The 18,676-nt window shown below is 39.4% G+C and overlaps 1 protein-coding gene across 2 annotated transcripts in view; it reads left to right on the forward strand.

Moving 5' to 3' along the window:
- The window catches only part of atp1a3a (ATPase Na+/K+ transporting subunit alpha 3a), a 34,675-nt gene extending 21,445 nt beyond the window's left edge, over positions 1–13,230 (forward strand). For both annotated transcript variants that reach the window (XM_046057769.1, XM_046057770.1), the window contains 15 exons: positions 71–250; positions 1,562–1,760; positions 3,141–3,385; positions 4,204–4,396; positions 4,523–4,698; positions 4,921–5,057; positions 5,247–5,397; positions 5,617–5,785; positions 6,653–6,807; positions 8,205–8,328; positions 8,516–8,661; positions 9,006–9,136; positions 9,828–9,929; positions 11,317–11,408; positions 11,794–13,230. In XM_046057769.1, the coding sequence (XP_045913725.1) occupies positions 71–250; positions 1,562–1,760; positions 3,141–3,385; positions 4,204–4,396; positions 4,523–4,698; positions 4,921–5,057; positions 5,247–5,397; positions 5,617–5,785; positions 6,653–6,807; positions 8,205–8,328; positions 8,516–8,661; positions 9,006–9,136; positions 9,828–9,929; positions 11,317–11,408; positions 11,794–11,822 (2,229 nt within the window). In that variant the 3' untranslated portion in view covers positions 11,823–13,230. The remainder of the gene's footprint in view (positions 1–70; positions 251–1,561; positions 1,761–3,140; positions 3,386–4,203; positions 4,397–4,522; positions 4,699–4,920; positions 5,058–5,246; positions 5,398–5,616; positions 5,786–6,652; positions 6,808–8,204; positions 8,329–8,515; positions 8,662–9,005; positions 9,137–9,827; positions 9,930–11,316; positions 11,409–11,793) is intronic.
- The last annotated feature ends 5,446 nt before the right edge of the window (positions 13,231–18,676 follow it).

An 18,676-nucleotide genomic window follows, 5' to 3' on the forward strand; every position in this document is an offset into this window, starting at 1 on the left:
TTCTAGTTGGTGCATCCAGGTGAGAGCAGTCAATCATGTTCAATCAATCCAAACATCTTCTCCTCTTCAGACACCCATTGCTAAGGAGATCGAGCACTTCATCCACATCATCACGGGTGTGGCCGTTTTCCTCGGCGTGAGCTTCTTCATCCTGTCAATCATCCTGGGTTACTCCTGGCTGGAGGCTGTCATCTTCCTTATCGGTATCATTGTGGCTAATGTGCCAGAGGGACTGCTGGCTACAGTCACTGTGAGTAGGCAGAGAAATGAGAAACTGCTCTGTTTGTGTGTGTGTGTGTGTGTGTGTGTGTGTGTGTGTGTGTGTGTGAGAGAGAGAGATAGATGGTTAGTTGGGGGAAAGGAATCCTCAGTTCTCAGTGATTTGTACAGATTTGTATCAAACAGTATTTTCTATATAATTCATACTTTCAAATAATAGAGAAATCTAAGGAAGTACACAAACAGTGACAGCTTTTAACATTTTTGCCCTGAAATACAGCACCAAATTCAAATAATTGACTTTGAAACAAAGTATTTATGGTTTCTCATAAATAAGCCACACTCTAATGTGATTAAGAGAGTTACCTTGCACCACTGAATATACTACAGGTAGTCCTAACAGTGAATGTCACCAATCAGATTCCACAAGTTTGTAGTTTCACTTATGTCTGATTGTATGTCTTGTCTGTGTCCCTGCTTCTTCTGTGTCTCTGCTTGCGTGTTTTCAATGTGTTGTGATGTTGCTGTATGTCTGTGTGCATCTCTGTGTGATTGTATTTCTGTGCATTAACGTTCTCCATGTGTCAGTATCTGTGGTGAAAGTGGTATATTGTCTGTGTTTGTATATCTCTCTTTCCATCTCTCCCTTCTCTCTCTCCCAAGGTAGCCCCATATGTGTTTGTGTGTCTCTGTGTCTCTCTCCATCATCCTCTTTGTATGTTTCTCTCTCCTTTCCAGGCCAGTCACGGTGCTGTCTGCAATGACAACAGCTAGCTAATGTAATGATATTAGGCTAATGAGTAGTCAGCTCGATAATTCGGCCTCCTCTGCTTGGTCTTGGCTAGTTGTGTTTGGCTCGTGCTGTACTTGGCATGATGACATAATGCACCGCTGCTCTGCTGCACCGCTTCACTTGTTCATGCCTCATTTTCAGTCTGCATCACTGTTTGGGCTCAGGGCTGGTGTTTTTATTTTTGGAGAAAGGTTTTGATTTTAGTGCATTTTTCTATAGAGAAGCATTTTTGTGAGCAGAATAAACCTCTCCAGTTGCCTTAGTGCGGTTTGGTTCTTGTGTGTGGTTAATTGTTTTCAGGCACAGTGTGACACTGATTTGTCGGCTCATTGGAAGAAGTTAGTTTAGCAGCTGGAGATGTTAATCTGTGTTGTTTGTTTACCACATAGATTCTGATTATTTTTCTCTTTCTCCCTTTTTTCTTTGTTTATATTCCTCATTTTGTCTTATTTTGTTGACAACAACTTATTTCTTTCTGTCTCTCCTTGCTATTCCGTCCTCCTCTGTTTCCTTCTTTGCTTTTGTCTCTCTCGTCTCTTCTCTCAAAAGGTGTGTCTGACACTTACTGCTAAGCGCATGGCTCGTAAGAACTGCCTGGTAAAGAACTTGGAGGCTGTGGAAACGCTGGGCTCGACTTCCACCATCTGCTCAGACAAGACGGGCACCCTGACCCAGAACAGGATGACCGTGGCCCACATGTGGTTCGACAACCAGATCCACGAGGCCGACACCACAGAGGACCAGTCTGGTGAGATATTTTTTTCTCTCTCCTGATTTCATGCGGTTTGAAATTAAACCATTGTCTCTCTGTACAATATTAAGAATATTATATAGTGTTAATTATGTTAACTATGACTAAAGGCTCCATCTTGGTTGCAACATGTAGATAAATATATTTATGTACTGTCTTTTTATTGGCCATCTATCCATCCAATAGGTTGTTTTTTCAAGCTGTATTAAGTCAGAAGGCTATGTTTTGGATCATTGACTAAAATTACAAATAATTATGGATTCTGGCTAGACTAGATTGACTGAATAGTTTAATACAAACAGTTTTCATTGACTAAAACTATACTAGGGATGACCTCGAATAGTTGAAGATTCGATGGAGGAACTTGCTGTAGAGACGGAGACTTAACTTCACCGTTGTTGTGCAGAGTTGTTCGCACCTCGCGGGACGTTAGGATCATTTATCACCATTGATAAACCACACAAAGAATATTGTTTTTAAATAGTACTTGAAATGGACCCGCGAGGAACTGCGACGTGCATGCATGCAAAACTGCACAATATCGGTGAATGGCAGGCGAGCAGAGAGAAAAGGGTCAACAATAAGACTACGCAAACAAACACAGTACATGATTCGACTATCAATCAGACTAAATTAAGATTAAAATTTACAAACTTTTAGTCAATATTAAAATGAAACAGAGGACCTTACAAGGAAAGGGAGGGGCGAAGGTACAGATTAACATTGGGGATGATGAGGCCAGGGCAGTTTCCCAGTCTCTGTAGACAGCTTCAACCTTTTCAATATCAATATATATATATATATATATATATATATATATATATCAATATCAGTTCTACTTTACATCTGTTATATGATATTAATGATATTCAGTTATTGTTCATATATTCTCTAATGAAATCCATTGGGCACCTAGTCCGAGTATCATAGTCCTTAGGGTTGAGGATGCGCTCTCCATTGATAGTAAGTCCAGGAAGTCCTTCCACCAGTTGCATTTATTAAAACAGTCCGGTTTAAGGGTTTTCCAATTCATGAGAATTATCTAGGCTAGGTTGATAATACATACAACAGGACAATGTGGAATGTGAACATTCATTATTTCCTGTAAGACATCTTTCACCTCAAACCAGAATCTTTCTACCATTGGACAGGATCACAGTAAATGCATAAGTGTACCAATCTTACCAAGTGAGTGTAATAAGCATAAGTGTGCTCCTTGCCTGCATCTTGGAAGTTTCTGGAACAGAAAATACAAATTTGGGCAAACAGCAGGGGACCTGGATGTAGTTTAGTTAAGACAAGGAGTTGGCTGCTCCGCTTGAGTGAATGCTGAGACACTTGTTAATAAATGTTCCTTTTTTTCTGATCAATCTCAAGGCTCCTCCTTTGACAAAAGCTCCCTTACATGGGTGTCATTGGCCCGCATCGCTGCTCTGTGCAACCGTGCTGTGTTCAAGGCTGGCCAGGACTCTTTGCCCATCCTTAAACGTGAGGTGGCCGGCGACGCCTCTGAGTCAGCCCTGCTGAAGTGTATTGAGCTGTCCTGTGGCTCCGTCAAAGCAATGAGAGAAAAGAACAAGAAGGTGGCCGAGATCCCTTTCAACTCCACCAACAAGTACCAGGTTTGTCCCCTTTGCTTACTCGTGCAGCTGATAACTAATGCATAAGATCCACGTATATTTGTAGTAAATGGTGTTACAACCCAGCTCGTTAGGGTAGGGCAGTAACAAGGTATTTGGGATGGAAATGAAGGTGGTAAAGGACAACTGAATTTAGGGTAAAGTCAAATGTTTAATTAAATGATTTGTCTCAAGAAAACACAACAAAAGGAGGCTATATAGGTACTGACAAAAAAAAAGGAAACAAAAGGAGGTATTGTCCAAAGACAGCTCTACTCAAAAAACACTGGAGAACAAAAGGAGGTCAGCACCTATATGCCTTACAAGAATGCTAAGTAACCAAACAGACAATGCTCAAACCACTATGTGATTTACAAGGGTTCTAACTGACGGAAGCCACTTAGGCAGGCAACCGACAGAAACAGGTAAATTCAACACTCAAGAAATTCACTATTCACAAGGGTACACTAGTAACAACAAGGCAAACTGATCACAGTCGCCTCGAACTGCAGAGACACAAACTATTTGTAGGCCAGCTGGTGTTGATTGGCGAGTCCTGGTTGGCAGGTTCGGTCGGATCTTCGGCCACACCAATCAGACGCCAGCAAACAGCAACCAGGAAGTGGGTGGTCCCAGGTCCAGAGGAACCAATCCTCAACAGGGACTCACAGCTGGGATTTGCATACCATTCAGAGAACTCCAGAACACAACTATTACTCTAAGGCAGCCAGCGGCGGCCGTAACAATGGGCTAAAACAGGCAAAAACACTACATTCTTCTTAAGTGGTTCTTATATTAACACTAAAATATGTTCCCATCAGCTCTCCATTCATGAAGTTGAAGAGGAAAATGAGAACCGTTACCTGTTGGTGATGAAGGGAGCCCCAGAGAGGATCCTGGACCGCTGCTCCACCATCATGGTGCAGGGCAAGGAGCAGCCTATGGACGATGAGTTGAAAGAGGCTTTCCAAAATGCCTATCTGGAACTGGGAGGACTGGGAGAGAGAGTACTGGGTAAGGAAAAGTGCAGTAATTTAATAAATAGTCATGATTTGGAATTGTCCTATTTTTAAGAAATCGGTAGATATTCCTATGTGTACAATTAATTTGTCCTTCTTTCCTCTTCCATAATTCCTCCAGGTTTCTGCCACCTGTTCATGCCAGAGGACAAGTATCCCAAAGGTTTTGCATTCGACACAGATGACGTCAACTTCCAGACAGACAACCTTTGCTTTGTAGGCCTCATGTCCATGATTGACCCTCCCCGTGCTGCTGTGCCTGACGCCGTGGGCAAATGCCGCTCTGCTGGCATCAAGGTGAACACTTTTCAAATCTGCCATTTAAAGGCCTGGAAAAGCAGAACATAGCACCCACCTGAATGTGAACGCTGTGGTTGACTGTCATACACGTTTTTAGAGGAATTTCATTGAATGTTTTATTGAATTGTATTTGTCTACTTTTCTCACACTTCTTTCATTCTTCTTCTCTCTTTCATCTCCTACTTCTGTTTCCATCATCTTTCTCCTCCTATATTTTAGGTTATTATGGTGACTGGTGACCACCCAATCACAGCCAAGGCCATTGCTAAGGGTGTAGGCATCATCTCAGAGGGCAACGAGACAGTAGAAGACATAGCTGCCCGCCTCAACATCCCTGTCAGCCAGGTCAACCCAAGGTAAGAGAAAATGCAAATTAGGTTTACAAGTTGCCAATGCTGTGGCATTGCAGGATACAAGTGAGACTTTTGTAATCATTTTGATACAGTTAATGCTCAGTGTAGTCTTTAACTTTGCAGCACCTTATATGACAGTAGCTTTTATAGTTTGGTATTTAAAGAGTGTTTTGCTTTATTTGTGTTGCGTAGGGATGCCAAGGCTTGTGTGATCCACGGTACAGATTTGAAAGAACTCGATCAGGATCAGATGGATGATATTTTGAGGAACCACACAGAGATTGTCTTCGCCAGAACCTCCCCACAGCAGAAACTTATCATTGTAGAGGGCTGCCAGAGACAGGTACATTTGCCATAAATACATACAAAAACAGTCGTACACATGTACACACAGCTAAAGGCAAGTATGCACCGGCACAATCATATTGCAATTGCATGTCAGTCACAATTATCGCAATTATATCTTTTCAACTCTAGTATGTAATGAAGTGCATGGTTTTTAGAATTGAGAGTTCTGGGAGGGAATGAAAATCCTAAACCGTGTATTTTCCTTTTCTGTCAGGGTGCCATTGTGGCTGTGACTGGTGACGGTGTGAACGACTCTCCTGCCCTGAAGAAAGCTGACATCGGTGTTGCCATGGGAATCTCTGGCTCAGACGTGTCCAAACAGGCTGCAGACATGATTCTGCTGGATGACAACTTTGCTTCCATCGTCACTGGAGTAGAGGAAGGTGAGGGATCAACGCAGAGGATGGGAGAGTGGAGGAAAGACATGGACTGTAAACAGTTAACAATTGAAAGAATAGTGGGATGAAGGGAGAATTTAAAGAAAGGGTCAGTTGAGCTAAAATGTTTTTTAGCATCGTGCCTAAGAAGAACAAAAGTAAACCTAAGATTTCCAGATGAAAATCATGTAGGTTTCACATACTTTTGCAATACACTATTCATTCCATTTTGATCGGCTGTGAATAAGCGCTTAATGTTTGATAGGAGAAATACATTTTCAAAGATAGCAAGAAAAATGTAGTGTCCTCTTGCTATCTATTTGTTGTTGAGTCTCTTTAATATGTATAGTATGTATGTACTGTATATACAGTTTATAGTCTTGTTTTTAACAAAAAATAATGGATGTGCAGTGAAAAAACAGTGACAATAAATAACATAGAAAGGCAAGAAAGACATGCACAGCAAAAACAGAGCTCTCAAAAACAAGGGGGAAAAAATTCATTAAAATGGGGAAAATATTACTTAAAAGAAGCAAATGATCTGCCAACAGAACAAGAATATTTCACCAAAAAAAAGAAATATCTTGTCAGACAAAAAACAAGTATATTTTGCCTTCAATTAAGATAATTAATCTTACTAAGATTTTAGTTTTTGCAGTGTGGATTTGAATGATGAATTACTAATATTACACAGTAGTCTAATGCAAAACACTATTGTTCATGTTTTCCTAATGAGATTGGGGTTTTTTTGTATATAAAAAGCTAGCAGTGTTGACTTAGGTGTTGGATCTACTTCATATTAAGTAGTATTGCCATCATCCCTGCTTATTGACGTTTTGGCTGTTTATTTAAACACCACCTTCATCCTCACAGGCCGTCTGATCTTTGACAACCTGAAGAAGTCCATTGCATACACTCTGACTAGTAACATCCCAGAGATCACCCCCTTCCTCTTCTTCATCTTGGTCAACATCCCACTGCCTTTGGGCACCATCACCATCCTCTGCATCGACCTGGGAACTGACATGGTAAGTGACACCAACATACAAACATAACCGGGCAGCGACACAGTGAGACTGCAGCATACAGCTCTAATCTTCATATGTCCGGTCAGTCATTAAAAATGCAGAAGCCAATGTTTGAACCCGCATATCCAATCACAGGTGGCCCCATACATGCAGCTCTTTTACATGATTACATGCTTAATGGTTGAACACTCATGCATGCACAGTGAAGCAGTAAAGCTCAGCTGAACACAAACAAGTGAACTGTATTAGGGCTGACCCCCAATAGTCGAAGATTCGATGCTTCGATGGGCGGAGCCTGATTCGACTTATCATCGTCGATGAACCAAAGAAAGAATATGTTATCGTTTTTAAATCTGAAATAGACCCACATGGAACCGCGATGTGCATGTAGTTGTCGGCAGCACGGCATGCACGCAAAACTCACACAAGACCGGTGAATGACAGGCGAGAGAGAGAGAGAGAGAGAGAAAGGTCTTCAGAAAGCATCAGTTTAGCTGGAAATTTACAGTGTAAGACTGCAGCTCTGCAGCTTCTCAAGATTAAAGCGAAGCTACCGTGTGTAAACCCCCCCCCCTCCCCGCTCGCAATCGCCACACACAAAAACACCCATGATTCGACTATCAGTCGACTCTAGGCAGTACATGACAATTCTGATTCGAATATGTAAATCCTTAGTCGGGAACAGCCCTAAACTGTTTACATTGATGTCAGACAGGTACCCAGGTGGGTAAAATATTTACAGTCAAGTCAGAATTGTCAGTTTTGCTGCATAAATAACATGATTTGAATTGGAAGAATGCAATCTGGGAATATTTCCACATTTATGGTGAATTTAATGAAAACAAGCCAGTGATACTAAACACAATTTAGTGTGAAAATTATAAAATAAATTATGAAATATCAATTATCAAATGCTAAGCCAAGCTCAGTAAACAAGACTAATAAATTTTTTCACATCTTGCTTAAAACGATGCAACTTAAACAAACATTCATTCACTTCTACCAACAAGCCAAAGCCTGCACGCAGAGCCCTGTAATAGACATTAAAGGTAATGGTATCCCCCACTTGTTACCTGGCACTTGCATTATAAATGATTATACTGCTCTATTTAAGCATCACAATTCAAAACAATGAATTAAAAATAGCTCTGAATAAGAGTTCAAGGTTATTTCTAAAATGTTCATACACAAAACGGACACTAGGTGGCAGTATAAGACCAGTCTAGTTTTTCATGCTTGGAAAGTGTAGCATGTTGAAATAAACGATAATAATAATGTAAAATATACCCAGAGGCAGATGCCTTCACTGGCCAGGCTGCAGACACATGAAATTGCAAATAAAACCACCATAACAACTATGTCTCTCTCGCTTTCTCTCTCGCTGTCTCCTCTGTCAGGTACCAGCCATCTCTCTTGCTTACGAGGCAGCAGAGAGTGACATCATGAAGCGCCAGCCCAGGAACCCACTGAGGGACAAACTGGTCAACGAGAGACTCATCAGCATCGCCTATGGACAGATTGGTAGTTGCCATGTTTATGTTATTCAATATACAATGTGAACTGTAAACAGAGTGTGTTGCATTTTATCACCAATAAATCATCAGCACTTTAATGGTGAGATATTAGTGCAATTATTATGGGTGTATAGGACTTTACTTTGTCAGAGAAACCTAATGAATGAGTGACTAAACTCTGTCTGTGTCTGCAGGGATGATCCAAGCTCTTGGCGGATTCTTCGCCTATTTTGTCATCATGGCTGAAAATGGTTTTCTGCCATCTTTGCTTGTCGGCATCCGGCTTAATTGGGACGATCGTTCCACCAACGACCTGGAGGACAGCTACGGGCAGCAATGGGTAAGAGTGACCTGACAAAATATCAGTTCTCCTACCTAAGTTATGTTCACTTGTAACGGAGGAGCTACGTTTGATTGACCTAATAGAATATCACTGTTTACAAGAGAGGAATGTATCTATTGTGACATTCCCATGTTGTGTGTTGTGAGATTATAGCAGATAACTCATACAAAATATATCATTTACAATTAGTTTACTAGAGGTAATCTTGATTAACAAAAATATTGATGTAAATGAAAGGGCAACAGCCTCTTCAAAGTATTGTGCCGAAAACCATTTAAATCGAAATCCATCACAGAAACACCTTGTACATTATGTTTCTCTCTTCCTTTTTCTCTGTGCAGACCTACGAGCAGCGTAAGATTGTAGAGTTTACTTGCCACACAGCCTTCTTCGTCAGTATTGTGGTGGTGCAGTGGGCAGATGTCATCATCTGCAAGACCAGACGTAACTCTGTGTTCCAGCAGGGCATGAAGTAAGTCAAACAACTATATAAAAAATGAGTTTACCTGAATAATGCTGCACAGAATGAACATCAGTGCAGCATTAGAGAGCTGGAGCGAACTTCAGACTCATACCGAGTTGGCATTTTATTTGAAATTTTGTTTGAAATGTAAACAACCAACAATGTAGCTAATGATGGCCTAATGTTTATTTATCCAACATATAAAAACGTTGGCTCAACTGATTTTGTAACATTTAAAAACATCCAGAAATATCCTCATTCTCATGCCTCGTATTTTAACTTTGAATAGGGGATATGCTAACTTTAGCTTGTGCTTACAGTGTCTGATACCTCCTGCTACTTAAGTCAGTTTGTACTAATGTAGTAACATTGTGTTTTACAGTGTTACAATATGTAGACAGGGCCCAAGTGGGGAAAGGAACTACAGTGCATTTACTAAGTATTTTATTTAAGTGCTATTTTGATAAGATGTACTTCAGTATTATAATTTTCTGCTATGACTTTGACTTCTGAAGGAGTATTACTGCATTGTTGTGTTGGTACTTTTAATCAAGTGAAGGATTTGAATATTTATTACATCACTGCACAGTATACAGGTCTTTTCTCTGAAGAAAGAAAGAACAAAAAAAGGGGTTTGTGGTAGTGACAAGGCATTGCTTGCATAATTAACTCTCTTCTTTCTGTGTTTATTTTCCGGCAGGAATAAGATTTTGATCTTTGGCCTGTTTGAGGAAACAGCTCTGGCTGCTTTCCTGTCATACTGCCCTGGCATGGACGTGGCACTTCGGATGTACCCACTCAAGTAAGTAACATCACACATTCAGCAAGAGAATGAGCAAAGAGCAAATCAGCACATCATCACAGTACCATAATATGCAATCTTCCAATTTTTATGTTCAAGGGTAATGAGTTGGGTTTGGTATCGTTTTAGAATTTTACGATACAATACCAAACCCTTAAAGTGATACAGATACCAATAGAGTACTTCATTCGATACCTTTACTAAAATGCCACCTGTTGAAGCCATAGTAGTTAATTGGTTGCCTATTATTATTATTATTAACTGTTACATAAAAGTATTGGGAAATTGTATCACATTGTCCTCATCCTAATTATGTCATCCTCACGGGTAGTATTATACGGGGAAAGACTACAGCTTGCAAACTTTTTATATTTGAATGAAAGAGGAGGGGTGAAATAGTTTAGTGACCAAATAAGTTGTGGGAAACGAAATTTAGTTAATTTTTTGTGTTGAAAGTAAACAACGGAAATAATTTTGTTAACTTTCTATCAATAAACTGAATTGAAAGACCTTCTCGAGTGTTTTTTCCTTTATTGGTGAGCCTTCTCCAAAAACGACAGTCACAAGTATAAAACAAGTAAATCGTCTGTTTTAAACAAGTCACTAAACTACACTAAAGACTCACAAACAAAGGAAAAGAGAGGCTGCTTGTCCAGCCGACCAAACCAACTACATCTGAAGCGGCCGCAGCTGCAGCCAGAGGCTCCGTGAATAAAATCAGCTGATCGCTGCTGCATCACATAAGCGTTTAATTGATGTGATGGAACGCAGTGATCGATCAGTGACATGTGTTGTGAATAGCAAATAAAAATGTGCAGAGAAGTGTAAAATGAGTGTGCCGAACATGCCGTAGACCGCAGCCGAAGATGAGCGGCTGTTAAAATCACGCATAGACTTTGCGCGTGCAGGCTTTTTTTATACAGTTTATGATGCAGAAACATAAGAAAAAAAGTGTGCTCTTCTCTTTCTTTCTGTGTGTTACTTGTATGTTTGGCTGCAAGCAAAACCATACAAGTATTAATTTTTTGCCGCAACCTGGCTACAAAAAGTATCAAATGAAGTACTGGTTTGACTGGAGCCATTTCGATTCTACTCAATACTGTGCTTGAGTAGTGATACCCATCCCTAGTTATTTTAATGTAATCTCATTACATTGTCCTGACAACATACTACTGTTATATCACAGCTCCCCTTGTCTGAGCTTTGAACTCAAGTTTGTTTGTATAGCACAAAATCCTACATATCAGGCCCCCAGCAGCAAAGATCACAACCTTTATGGGTCAGTAAAGAGTACTTAAGTACTTAATGAGTACTGTTCTTCATTACTTTCTCCCAGTTTTGTCTGAACACTGCTCTTACTCTTGTCATTCCCTCTGTTCTCTCTCAGGCCCAGTTGGTGGTTCTGTGCGTTCCCGTACAGTTTCCTCATCTTTGTTTATGATGAGATCCGAAAACTCATCCTTCGCCGAAACCCCGGAGGTAAGATAACACACTCACACATATTGTACACATGTACTATTTCAGCTGCACAGTATAAATTAAATGTTCACACAACACAAATATTTAAATACACTTGTAGCACATCAATGTGAGTAGTAGTACACTGATTTCAATTACATGCCAGTATAGATCTTTAATAATTTAAAAAAACACTACGTTACACTAGGTCACAGATTAATAGTTCCACTGCATGAATTTAAAATTTTTTATAACATTCTGCAGGATAATATCATCCATGACCTTATAGTTTTTAATATCTGATGTCAATCACTGAATGACTTTATGAAAAATCTTTAAAGGTAACTTGCCTCTCTTTCTGTTTTTTTCTTGTTTCCCTCTTTTTCTCTCCTCTACGTCTCTACAGGCTGGGTGGAAAAAGAGACATACTATTAAATGATCAAAGCCTCATTTAATTCTCACCCCGTCCTCCCCTGAACTCATCTCTTCTTCTCTATCTCCCTTTCTCTTTCCTCTATCCCCCATCCATCCCTCCTCTCCTGTCAATGTACTCAAACTGTACAAGAAAACTATGTTTACTCCTCCTCCTCTCCACCCTCCCATCTTCATCTCCTAAAGAAACTTAAAAAATCACGCCAAGTTGACAAGAGGACCAGCGACAGAGGACGAGAGGATGGGGGGGGGAGTGGGATTGTAAATCTTCCCTGTCCTCTCTGTCCCTCTGTTCCCATTTTTTCTATCCAAAGTCCGTACAGCACTAGTCTGCCAGTAACACTGTTGTGCCGATGCTAATTACAGCACTGATAGCTGCAGCCACTCTTCACATGTGTACTCAAACTACACCACTGTGTTGAAGTGAATATGATTACAAGAATACCTGACTGTTCCACTGCGATCACTCTGCCAAGCAGAACAACAACACGGCAGCTCCCGTCTAGATTTGAGCGAGTGGGTGGAGTCTGTTTTTCTTTTCTTTTTATTGTTTTCGTTATTTTTTCCTGCCAGAGAAAATTCACCCAAATCCAGCTCTTTAATCACTGCCATTTCCTGCCATTGGACTTTACTTCTTTCCCTCCTTTTCTCTCTTTTTATTTCTATTTACTCACTGCCAATCTTCTACTGCCATTCCCGCTCGCCCCTCTTCCTCCTCCCCTATCAATAAAGAATCAATCTCACCATAAAACTTAAACACTCACTCCCTCATGCCCTCAACAGGGTAGAAAAAAATCTCCCCTTCTCTTACCCACTCCCTCCTTCTCTGTCTCCCCCATCCTTTTCCTCCTCATGTGCTATTTTCTGCGTGTGTTGTTGTTGTTTTCTAATAGATGACTGAGTGTTTTTTAAAATACAAAACCGTTCATAAAAGTTTTCTTCTTTTTTAAGTTTGGAGAGTGTCTGAGAGCTGCTTGTTTTCATTTGGACATGACAAAGCACACTGTCTCTCCCCCTTCCTCCTCTCTTCCTCTTCTTCCTATCTCACACCTGCTACTTTACCTCTACTGCCTCCCCCCTCCTCACCCTGCCTGTCTATCTCTCCCTGTTGTCTGTCTGTTTGTGAACACTGTGCAAACCCTCCGTCCTTGTAAACTTCCACCCACTACCACTATCTGCCTCCTCTTAGTCTGCCACCCTTGCCCTGCCCACAGCCTCCGCCCTCAACCCCACCCAACCTCACCCATTAAAAAAAAAATACAATCTTTCTGTGTCCTCGGAAAAAAGAGATTTCTCTACAGTTTCATTATTTAAATCAGTGGAAATGTGAAAAAAGGCACTGTACCTTAACTTGCAAAACAGCAGCAAAAAAAAAGAATATGAAATAAAATAGAAGGATCTCTCTCTTTCAGCTTGGTCTTGAGTTTGTTTTTGTGTGGAGTTTTGTCAGAAAATGGAAATAAATGCTGTCACCAACTCTTACTTACAGCAGTAGTGTCAAATAATCTGTTTTCTACCTTTTCAACCAATCAGAGGGAACATGTCTGGACATATGCCACAAAGTTAGTAGACATAATTAAGTAGAAATGTTGTGACTCAAGTTACTGGAAGAAGATGTATAAAGCAGGGTCCAAGAACCTTCTTTGTTTCAGGTGCTGCATTTAAATTGCTTTTTATTGACGCAGCAGTTGAATAGTCATATGAGGACTTAAACAACTCCTAATAGGTATCAGATTCATATTTTAAGAATTTTAGACAAAACATTGTCCTAGGTCCATTTAGTAGCTGTGTCACATGATCTTCCTCAGCAGCTAGTTTGTCTACTTGTCATAGAAATGTAGATATTTAAATTTCATATTCAACACTTAAAACCTGCAATAAATGATTTTTGCTTAAACATGTTGTGAACACAACACTGACATATCACCTTTCAAGTTTCTATGGCGAGCTTGTTAGCAAACAGTTTAGGGCTGTCCCCGACTAAGGATTTACATAGTCGAATCAGAATCATCAAGTACTGCCTATAGTCGACTGATCATCGTCATCATCATAGTCGAATCATGTGTGTTTTTGTGCACAGTGATTGGTGGGGGGGCCACATGGTGGCTCCGCTTTAATCTTGAGAAACTGCAGAGCTGCAGTCTCTATTCATTCAACTTGATTTTTTTTTAATTATTCAACTTAAATTTCCAGTTAAACTGAGGCTTATTGTTGATCCTTTTCTCTCTCTTTCTTCTCTTTCTTTCTCTCACCTGCCATTCACCGGTCTTGTGCAGAGTTTTGCGTGCATGCAGTGCTGCCGACAACTGCGGTTCCTCACGGGTCTATTTCAAGTAGCCGGCTATTTAAAAACGCTAAAATATTCTTTGTGTGGTTCAACAACGGTGATAAATTATCTGAAAGTCCCGCGAGGTGCGGACAACCCGGCACAACACCAGTGAAGCTGGGGATTGGTCTATTCAGCAAGTGTTCCTCCACTGCCACTACACACACACACGCTACGCCTTCACATGCGACCCAGGGTTAGGGTTACAATTTTGGATTTATTCACGCACTTAAAAAACATGTGTTGAACTTTTTTTGCATGTTTATTGACAAAATTAAACATTGAAATGTATATTTTAATAGGCAGTATATTAATTTATTGTCAGAAAAGTCGTATTTCTATGTAAAATCAGACGTTGAGCACCCCCATACCGCCAAAATGGCATGATCCTCGTTTTGTTGCAAAGCTTGAACTGTGAGACTGACCACCCATCGAAGCATCCACCCATCGAAGCATCTAATCTTCGACTATTCGGGGTCAGCCCTAACACAGTTACTCATTTACACATCAGTTATGGAGCAACATTATCATTAATTTGTTGCTGTGTTTCTGGCCACCTGACAAATATTTAATTCTCTTTTATATTTTATGTCTTTTTGCTGCAAAATGCTCCACTATGTTCACCAGCTAAATGTTCATCACTACAGGCAACCCCTTTTTGTTTTCATATTGTCATTTGATACATTGTTATTATAAAAAAGAGTGATTATAGCCGCTTTAAGGACTTCTTGTCCATGTTGGCATGAAAGTTTCAGATAGGTTTCATTGTTGACTGAAATGTTGAAAACAGATTGAGTGAGACGATCAAAAGTTCCAGAACAGCTGCTAAATGGACGTTGCGGTTATTTTTTCAGATACTGTTTCCAAACGCAAGAATGAACTTTTAATCTAAACCTTTTAAGCCAACACGTATGAGAAGTTCTGAACTGCTCAGAAGAAATCAGAACTGCACGACAACGGGGCTGTGGAAGAAGAACATGCAATATAATCAAAAGCTCCAGAACATTTATTACATGGACCTGGAATGAAATTACTTTGCGAGTTACTGTTTCCAAAATGAGCATATAATCCATAATATTTGCATTGTAGTTTGTTAAAGTACTAGTTTGCTCCCTACACTGCCGTTTGAGTATGAACCTTGCTTTATTACAGCCTATTCACTGCATTATTGTCAACAGTATCAGCAGTACATAAGGTCTAAAGGTTTGTTTTTCTCCTCTTTATGATGAAAAGTAACAGTAAACCACAGCTTCTTGCACACATTTGGCTTGTGTGATGTCTTGAACAAAGAGAAGAACCAGGACAATGTCTGACTTGAGGCTGAGTGACTGCAGCACTGGTAAAGACACAGGCTACAACTATCATAAAGCACCACAGAAATAATATTTCTCCACCTTACATTATTAGTCCTATTTACAGCAGGTTTGTCATCCAACTTGTCTTGGAAAATTGTTGGCTTTGAAAAATGGATTTAAAAAAAAAATATTGTTTATTTCCTTCCCAGTTCATCATTCGGACTCAAGGTGTGTAAGAGTTAACTGTAAGATGATGGTTCTAAAATATATATCACACATTAACCTTAAGGGGAAATAGATCTTGTTCCATGTTGACCAGGTGTAAAACTCTTCAATTGACGGCCCTGTTTGATAAGGTTTACAACCATGTCTACATGTGTGCAAATTTAAATGTATATTCAATTAGAAAGCAACAATCAAGTGCAGCATCAAAAGCAGCAGTCCATCCATCCATCCATCCGTCCATCGTCAACCGCTTACCCTGCGTACAGGGTCGCAGGGGGCTGGAGCCAATCCCAGCTGACATCGGGCGAAAGGTGGGGTACACCCTGGACAGGTCGCCAATTCTAAAGCAGCAGTAGCTTCTTTATATCACAAAATTACAGTTCAAAGACGTTATTAAAAACCCAGCAGTGTCTGGCCAACATGAACACATTTCCCGAAGAGCATAAAAATCATCAACACCACAAACTGATACGGTTAACTAGATAGGGGCGTCAATTTTGCTGCTGCAGTTAGTATAGTTATAATAAACCCTCATTAACACAAATCAGACGTTTACACACAATATTTCAACCACTTTATTTTTACACAGCTGTGTGTCTACAAAAACAAAAGCAGGATTCATGCTCAAGTGACCCGGGTAAGTACTTTTTACTGCTTTGTAACCTAAGTTGACATAAATGATACAGAGCATGAATACTTATTATCCCAGTACAGTAAAATAACTGTACTCAATCTAAAAACTATTAATTTTATATTTTATAGAATTTTATATTGAATTTCATCTGTAACACAATAAACCAGTACTTTTCAGAAGATCATCACGTGGCAGACATGCAGGATTCAGAGTTGCTAATGGAATACTATTAACTTTACACTTTTTTTTAATTATTAAAACTTTTTATTTATTATGAATGTACTTAGTTATACGGAATATAGTCTATTAGTGACCTTTATACTTTAAGCCCATTTAAAATAAGACACCTTGATCAGTTTGTAAATCACTTGCAGTAATGTACCTTTACAATCAAAAACAGTCTTCACACAGTTTTATGCATCTACGTGTGAACAGATGAGTCTTTGTGTGTGTGTGTGTCTGCGAGCAATGGTGTCCATGTTTCATGAATACTATTACAAGGCTCACAGAGCAAATGAGTGCTCCATCCCACTTGAAACACACACAAACACTCTTCTAACCCTGGGATATAGGTCACCTCTTTTGTGAGTTTGTTGTATTTCTCTCTTCTGTTTCGTTCTCTCAGGAGTTTCATGTAACCTATCATGATTTCCTCCTGTTGTTCATTAACTACAGTTAACCATGTGTCTCCTGCATGCAGACTCATTATTTATATGTTAAATTACCATCAGGTTAATAAAAACATCAATATATAGTCTGCACATTGTTTTTGTGTCCTCCTTTTCTCTGTCATTCATATAAAATATGAATATATATATATATATATATATATATATATATATATATATATATATATATATATGCTTTATGTACAATTAAACAAAGATAAAAACGATAAAAATATATTTGTCTTGCCCACAACAATGCAGTATAAGTTGCATGCCACTATAATTACTGAATAGATCTCATCCTTTCATTAGAATTGTTCAAATAATTTCAAGAAGGTTACTTTAAAAGTTTACACAAAAAAACACAAAATCACACAATAAAATTATTAAGAAAGTGGTAAAGCAGAATATATTGTCTCATCAAGCACGTTTTTCATTTTATTGCTGTTGTTTAAGAGGAAACATGCATGTAAACATTCTTACATATAAATATTGAAACAGATGTATAACAGGTGTTCTGGCTGAAGCTTATTTGCAGCTACCATTTTAAATTCAAAGAAAAAGATCAAGAATAAACAGCAAAACAGATAAAAGAGCTCTGTGTGCATGTGTCAATGAGTGTATTTTGCATGACATGTATGCACTCATGGGTACCAGCGTATGTGTGAGTATATATGTAGGCTATAATTATGTGTGGTGGAAAGTTACTAAGTGCATTTACTCCAGTACAACAGCCTGGAACCTCATGCTGGTCACCAGCCTGGTCACACACTGCTGTGGGACCATGCCGGTTGTGTGTGTGGGCTGTGTATGGTTCTTCCCCACGCTACTCATGCTCCTGTTGATTAAATTGCTAAATTGCAGATATGTTTTGTTTCTTCAGACATCAATCATCCAATCCACTAAACAAGAGTCAACAGTAAAGAAAGGCTCTTTGGCATTGATAGAGAAGATTTTTCATGGGCGCAACCCACATACTCAGATCTGCTGCTCATCCCACAAATGCATGTTCCTTACAAATGTGGCACCATTTGAAAGACACATAAATAGGCTTTCCAATGGTATAAGCATTATTGCCAAGAAGCATTGTTACAATAAAGAAATAATCTACCAAACACAAATTTCCTTACTTTTATATCACAATCAGCATTGTTGACTACAAGTCCTGCATTGTTACTCAGTAATAATATTACTTTACCCTGTAATTATTAAATAACGCAATTTAAAAAGAAATACATGTGTAATTTATTTCTATGTCACTCAAGTTGTTGCTCCCTTGTTTTCTGTTTGTCTACTTGCCTTGCATATAGGTTTTCATTAAGTATTTTATTGATACCTTGTATACAATTAATAAGTGCGCATGGATCTGTAGGCTGTGGATCTGAAGCAGCAAACCATTTTGCTGCTCATACCTGTGTACTTTAACTGGAGTCAGGTTTAGAATGATTGAATCTCGTGAGGAAGTAATATTTCATTGTGGTATTGCAACTTTTATTTAAGCAAATAATTTGAATACTTCTTTTTCCACCGATGTACAGTATGTGGATGAAGTCAATCAATTCAAAACCCAGTGGTCTATATCTTTCCAATCAAGGCGTTTGACACAGGTGCGGTCTTATAAGCCTGTGTGGGCTGGTTACCCTTAGGTGTGTGACAGTCAAATAAAAGTATTCAATTCATAAGGACAGAGAGAGAGAGAGAGAGAGAGA

This window comes from Micropterus dolomieu, linkage group LG09 (genome assembly GCF_021292245.1).
Source record: "Micropterus dolomieu isolate WLL.071019.BEF.003 ecotype Adirondacks linkage group LG09, ASM2129224v1, whole genome shotgun sequence".
NCBI classification, from domain to species: Eukaryota; Metazoa; Chordata; class Actinopteri; order Centrarchiformes; family Centrarchidae; genus Micropterus; species Micropterus dolomieu.